The sequence below is a fragment of the Micropterus dolomieu genome, linkage group LG05 (assembly GCF_021292245.1).
Source record: "Micropterus dolomieu isolate WLL.071019.BEF.003 ecotype Adirondacks linkage group LG05, ASM2129224v1, whole genome shotgun sequence".
Classification (NCBI taxonomy): domain Eukaryota; kingdom Metazoa; phylum Chordata; class Actinopteri; order Centrarchiformes; family Centrarchidae; genus Micropterus; species Micropterus dolomieu.
The window spans coordinates 3,333,649-3,340,366 of record NC_060154.1 but is presented as its reverse complement, the minus strand read 5'-3'; the positions used below and the strand labels follow the sequence as shown (position 1 = coordinate 3,340,366).

The 6,718-nt window shown below is 40.8% G+C and overlaps 1 protein-coding gene across 1 annotated transcript; it reads left to right on the top strand.

The window, feature by feature from the left end:
• The first annotated feature begins 752 nt into the window (after nucleotides 1–752).
• Nucleotides 753–6,402, top strand: fetub (fetuin B). Its single transcript, XM_046049672.1, has 7 exons — nucleotides 753–988; nucleotides 2,158–2,271; nucleotides 2,616–2,703; nucleotides 3,002–3,168; nucleotides 3,710–3,823; nucleotides 4,331–4,417; nucleotides 5,432–6,402. The coding sequence occupies exons 1-7, from the start codon at nucleotides 779–781 to the stop codon at nucleotides 6,176–6,178; spliced, it is 1,527 nt and encodes a 508-aa protein (XP_045905628.1). The 5' UTR covers nucleotides 753–778; the 3' UTR covers nucleotides 6,179–6,402.
• The last annotated feature ends 316 nt before the right edge of the window (nucleotides 6,403–6,718 follow it).

The window sequence follows — 6,718 nt, the reverse complement described above, 5'->3', positions numbered from 1 at the left end:
TTGTATTATATGATGTCTTGTAGAATAAAGGGGGGGGGGGGGGTTAGCTGTGGGTTAGCAGTGGCAGTGGAGATTTAAATCTTAAAACTACCCTTTAAAAATCCACCAGTCAATGTCAGAGGTCACTCCAGCTACATTGCTTTCTTCCTGACTGTGATATAATCAAGGTGCCTCAATGTATTTAATGATGACAATGGTGACCTGATACTGCTTTGGTCAGCTGGTACATTAGTTAGTTCTACAATGAGCCGTTAGATAGGACACTATTTGATTATTTTTATATCATTCTTTAACTTTTAGATTATGACTACTGTGTTTTCAGCGTACCTGAATAAGTATTGAGCCTCAATTCATAGCCAAGAGTGGATCAAGTGACTTCCAGCCCACTGACTGTCCCTATTGATGAGTATGACAGCAGGGGTGATTATCTCCCCACTGATAAGCTCTATTGTGCAAGTCTGTAGAGTAGCTGATTGGTTGGCCGATAGATCAACTGTTGCAGCATTCCTGCAGGGCTGTGTGTTTTGAGAGGGGGTGGGGGTCAATGGTTATGTTTACCTGAGATGAGAGGAGATGCAGTGATTTTGTGTGTGTGTGTGTGTGTGTGAGTGTGAGAGAGAGAGAGAGAGAGAGAGGTTGTGCTTACAGTAAGCAGTGGCAGGATATAAAAGGTCACCCTTTCCCTCTCTGGGCATCTCTCCTACCAGACCAGCCCGTGGGAGTTTGTGTGAGTGTGTGTGTGTGAGAGAGACAGACAGAGACGACCCAGGCCTTTACCATGAAGCACTGTGCGCTGTTGTCGCTGCTTTTGGCGATGGGGTGTGTGCACATCCACGGTGCACCAGTAAACCCCTTGGCGCCGGGGTCGTGTGAAGACGCCTCTGCGATTGGCGCTGCCGGACTGGCTCTCACCAAAATCAACCAGGACCGGCAAGAGGGCTACATCTTCAGCCTGCACCACCTGTCCAATGTCCACACAAAGAAACATGTGAGTCACGCCACTGAGTGCAACCATAACACTGAACACAAGCAAACTAATTTGATATTCTTGATGAAGTATACTGTTTTCCTATAGAGTAGACCAAGGTTATTTAGGAAGTTACTCCAGTGTGAGACCTTTGAATCGCTGGCCACATCTCCAATTTGTTCAGCTATTCAAACAAACTGGCTGCTTTACAACAGATTCCATTAAATAAATCCCTAGTTTAAGCCAATTATTTATCAGTTATTTAAGAGAGAATTTGAAGGGGCTACTATCTAAAGTGTCCATTTGTCTATATCATTGTAAAGTGCACAAGTGTGAAACATTATTGGTTAAGGTAGAACCAAGAGAGCAGTTATGTGTAATCTCCACTCTTGTTTTCACTTAAAGTAAAGGTTTAGGTTTAAGAGAAAATGTTGTTTGTTAAAAATAATGTATGTCTACAGTTGAGATGACACGTAAAAGATGATTATAAAAAATAGGTATGAAGCCCAAAACTGTACAAATAAGATCCAGGTTACTATGATGAGACCATGAAACTCTTCATTGAAACCCACACTGGGTTTTTTTCTAGTGACCAACCACAAATGTTTAATTGTAGTGAATCCGTGGTGTTCGCAAGAGATTACAGTAACAAGTAAGAACAAATGAGACTCCGTGTAACCCTGAAAAACACAAAATCCAAGCAAGGAACTAATTAACAATACATAAAAAGCTAAGACAAAGACAGCTCATGTGAGATGATTAAGGGAAAGTGACTAAAGATGATTAAAAATGATAAATCAGATTTCAGTCTGCTCATCTGGCAGGTCATCCCTAAATTAGTTTCAGGTTCGAAATTCATTATAAGCTAATTATGAGCGTAATTACGAACCAGACATCAAACATTTAAGCCAGGGATGTTATTGATGACGTGTCAGCTGTGACGTAAAAGACAGATCTGTTTTGATTGTGTGAAAGATCAGGTGATACAAGGCTTATTGGAAGGGTAATCGCTGTCATGGGAAGATTAGAAACAGACGGTGGAAACTTCTTTAGGGTTTTATTTGTCATCAGTCATTTGAACTATAATTTCCCTACCCAGTGAAAGATAATTTCCTTTCGGATGTTATTGACTGTTGTTATTGCTTGATAATTGCATGACATGTGTATGTGTGTGTGTGTGTGTGTCACAGGGACAGAACGGCGTGGTTTTCTACTTGACTCTGGATGTTGTTGAGACCAACTGCAGTGTTATCAGCAGGAAGGACTGGAAGACCTGTGAGGCTCGTTCCACCCATGACACACCGGTTAGAAAACACATGTACACACACAAACTTGCATGCACACATACTCAAACGTGTTTATGCCCACATTCATGCACAAGTCTTTTCTATTCTCTCTTTCAGTTTCAGTAGCTTGCATGCCTAACTTAAATCAGCATGTCTTACTGTATTAGGAGAACAAGCATTATATTTTCTTGCTCTTCCAAAAAGACTAGTTATTATGTTAGCACAAGAAGAAACCAAAGAACTTTGTTATCACAAGGTGGTTGAAAATAAAAATCTAAATATTTGTCAAATCTTCTTTGTTTGTATATGTGCAGCACACACAAAAAAACTTTATGTGCTTATTATTGTATTGGTCTTTGCAGGTATATGGACAGTGTAAAGCTGCCGTCTTCATCAGTATGGTGCACAGAGTGGTGCGTCTCTACAAATACAACTGTGTTGTCAGACCAGGTAAAAAGGAATATTAACAATAAAAGCAAATACAACTCATGATTTTCTTTAAATTTAAATGAAATAAGACATTTCGTCCCACACTCACTGAGTATACATTAAGTAGTATAAGTTTTTAATTCTGCCAATGGGATCAAACAGTTCCACATCCATTCAGTTCACTTTCAGTCAGGACTGGTTTGATTCTTGTTTTGTAAATAAGTGAAATGTATGACAGATTTCTAATTAAATAACTGTGTGCAGGGTAAAACAAGCTCATGATATGAGCACATTCAAAACTACTTTTCTCTCTGCTCAGTTCCTGCAGCTAAGCTGATTGAGATGTGTCCTGACTGTCCGTCTCTTATCGGCATGGACAATGATCAGATTCAGAAGACTGTGACTCTCTCACTGGAGAAGTTCAACAAGGAGAGCGGGTTGGCCAATCGTTTTGCTCTACTCAAAGTCACCCGCGCTTCTGCCGGGGTAAGTTTTGTCCACCAAGATGTCATGGGACATGCTGTATTGTCCCATCTTTCAGTATTTTGTACAATATATATTATGAACACATGGTCATGCAGATAATATGGTGACCGATGCCGAATTCCACTACTTGTGTTGAGAGGGAGGACGGATGATCCTGAGGCCAATACCGCAGCGCTTTTTCCTAATTTCCAAACAAATTTCTAAACCTTAGGGAAAAGTAAATTGTGGATAAATCCCAAAAGCATTTCTCCCCACAAACATTGAAAAAGTTATTGTAGGAGTGGGGGAGTGAAATGAAATGCAGCAGGTCCTCACTTTATCAGAAATAATACTTCTAGAAGGTGGAACGAACTTGATACTGATAACGTAAAGTTGAACAAAATTGAGGAGATTAAGATTAAGTGCACTGCTTCCCTCTCAATCCTCATGACCAGTCCTTTTGAACTCGCAACTTATGTGTGTTCCAACTCCTGAACAAATATCTCACATTGTTATGCCTAACCCTTTGTTAAAAGTTTTCTTTCTTTCTTTCTTTCTTCAGATGGCCATGTCGATGTATTACAACGTACAGTACACCATCCAGGAGACCACCTGCCCCAGGACCACAGAAGCAGTGACAGCTGAAAAGTGCCCCCTCATGGAGTGCGAGTTTGCAGTGAGTCATGAAAAAATGTTATTTTACAGTTATTTAGAATATTGTATCTTGAGCAAATGGATTGTTTCTTTTAACTTTCATTATTTGTTTTGCATGTTAAAGAGAGAAATAGTAATCCTTCATGTCAGTTAGTACTTTGGTCAATTAGTTCTCAACGCTGTGTCTCCTACTATTACATGCTTGAGTAGAACTGTATTTGACTTAAATCCTCACAGAACCTTCTTGGAGAAAAAATCAAATTGAAGCCAGTTTTTATTCTGTCTGTGTAATAAATATGGGGATTATTTGAGTTTTTAATGCAGTAACCAAAGATGCCCAGAAGCATCCTTTTGTTATGCGCATTGCTCTAGATCAGTGTGTTTTGAGTTCATATCAGTGAGTAAGTTTAGGAAAGCAGAGGATTACTCTAAAATTCTGTTTATTCAACTCTAGTGAAGCCACAGGCATAACCATGCATCCACTCTCTCCTCTCTCACCTGTTTTTTTTCTGTTCTCTGCTCTCCACAGCACAAGGGCTTCTGTAAGGCATCCTTCTTCAACTCTCCCACTGGTGATGGTGACACCAGTGTAGATTGTGAAATCTATGAGCCTGAGGTAAGACTCACTAGGCCATGATAAAACACATAGTGTCACATTGATTTACTTATCACTTTTGTATTGTTGTTGTATTTTGTATCTTTAGTAAAAGGAAAAACAGACATGAATTATTATTATTTGTAAATGTATCATAATTCAATTTATAAGATTTTAATTATAGCAAAAAATCAAATGTCATTCTTTTAGATCTGTAGACTTGAGTAACAAAAAAGAAGACTTGACTCTGTCCCTATTGATCTGACTTGACTTGAGACTTGAGATAAAAACGTCAAGTTTGGTAGAATACCAGAACAAAGCTAAGGCTTTGCATAACCACAGATTTTGAAATTTTATTATTAGTACTTATTGCTTTGAAATGGTCTCAGCTATGTAAATGGTATTTACACCATGTATAAACATTTTGAATTATTTAGACCAAAAAAGGTGGTTGAAAGTTCAGAAAATAACTTGTGGTCCAGTTATGTCACTAGCTTAAGTTTTTTTTGCTCAAACTAGTGTTTACAAGGTCAAGAATGAATTCTGAAAAGTATTTACACACCAAGTGTCATTTTAATAATCAGCATTCATACACATCTTGATGGCAATTGCTTGTAAGGTTTGGGTAATCTCAAAGATTTTAGACTTGATGTTCAAGATAATTCAGATTTAGGTCTTGTTTTCATCATCATTTCTAACACCAAAGATCTGGGAACACGGTGACATCCAGTGGAGCAAGAACTTGTTCCTTCAAACGATCAGACAGGTTGTTTTACACTGCCTGACTTCATAAAAGCGATGATCTTATTTTGGTGATAACGATGTTAATGTATGGAAAAGATAACCACACAATAAGACCCAAGTTGTATTTAAGTAAAATTCTCCTTCACAACTTGATCAGAAAGACTTCATACTTGGACTTTGGCTTTGCATTCTTCTTATGCAGTTGATGTTATGTATTTATCTTAAATCAACCAGTTTACCCAAATTGTTATGTACGACACATCACTCGTTTTATCTTTACATGTTCTACAGGCTGCTGAAAGAGAGAAGAAACTGCACCTGCTGGGCGGAGAGACCGACCACAGCCACAACGACACACATGCACACAGCCACACCCATGACCACGCACACGGTGCTGACCAGACACACACACACGACCACGTACACGACCACACCAAGAGCCACACCCATCACGACAAAACCCACAAGCACGCTGACGACAGCGACCACCACCACACACACGACCATGGCGCAGACAGCACCCACAGGCACGCTCACAGCCACTCCCATGACCACGGACATGGGCACGATCATGTGCACACTCATCACGCCAAGGCACACAACCACTCCGGCGACTCCCCAAACCACCACCACGACTACAAGCACGCCGATGGCGAGCACACCCACGAGCATGACCACGAGCTCGCTCTGGACCATGACCACAATCACGGTCATCTGCACGACCACGAGCACCACCACCATCACCACGAGCACAACCATGAGAATGAAACCCACGACCACCCAAAAGGCATGGTGAGGATGCTGCCCGCCATGGACCAGCCCATGACCCTGCCTTCCTTCCCCGATGTCCCCGCCGGTGGCCCTGAGGTGGGAGTCACACTACCCCTCAAGCCCGACCCACAGATCCCCAGTGAGATGGAACCCACCATCGAGGCCTTCCCCACCTCAGTCTCAGCCCAGTGCAGTCCCCGAGTGGCAGGAGCCACTCTGGTCGAGAAACTGTTTGCTGAAGACCCCATGTTCAAGCCAGCTGCGTAAGGTGGCCCACGGATCTCACTTGGGAACTAAACAGATCTTTAAAAACTCAGACTGAAGTGTAATGAAGACCGGAAAACATTTAACAGATTTTCTCCAGACACTTCACCACTTAACTGATCATTTCTTTTTTACAATCCTCAGAGACAACAAAACTGTGAAAACTGACCACAATATGCCCACATTCTTCGTCATTCTGAGTCACAATAAAATCATCCTGGAAAACATGAAAGTTTTCTGTTTGTATGTTATCTGTTCTTGACTGCAAAAAAAATAATAAATGATACAACAAATATGTCAGTGAAGATTCTCTGTGATCCAGGGAGGGTTAAAATCAAGGGCAACTTGACTTGATAAAAGATATCTGAAGACCAAGTCCAGTGGTCTACTCTTCTTAGATAGCACAAATACTTAATCAGTATTTCTGGGATTTATCTAGATCCATTTTGTGTTGATTTAATACACTTGTCCCCCCACACAACATACTCTCCCTGTGTTTCCGGTCACTTATCTCACTAGTGTCATCATTCAAACCAAACGGCA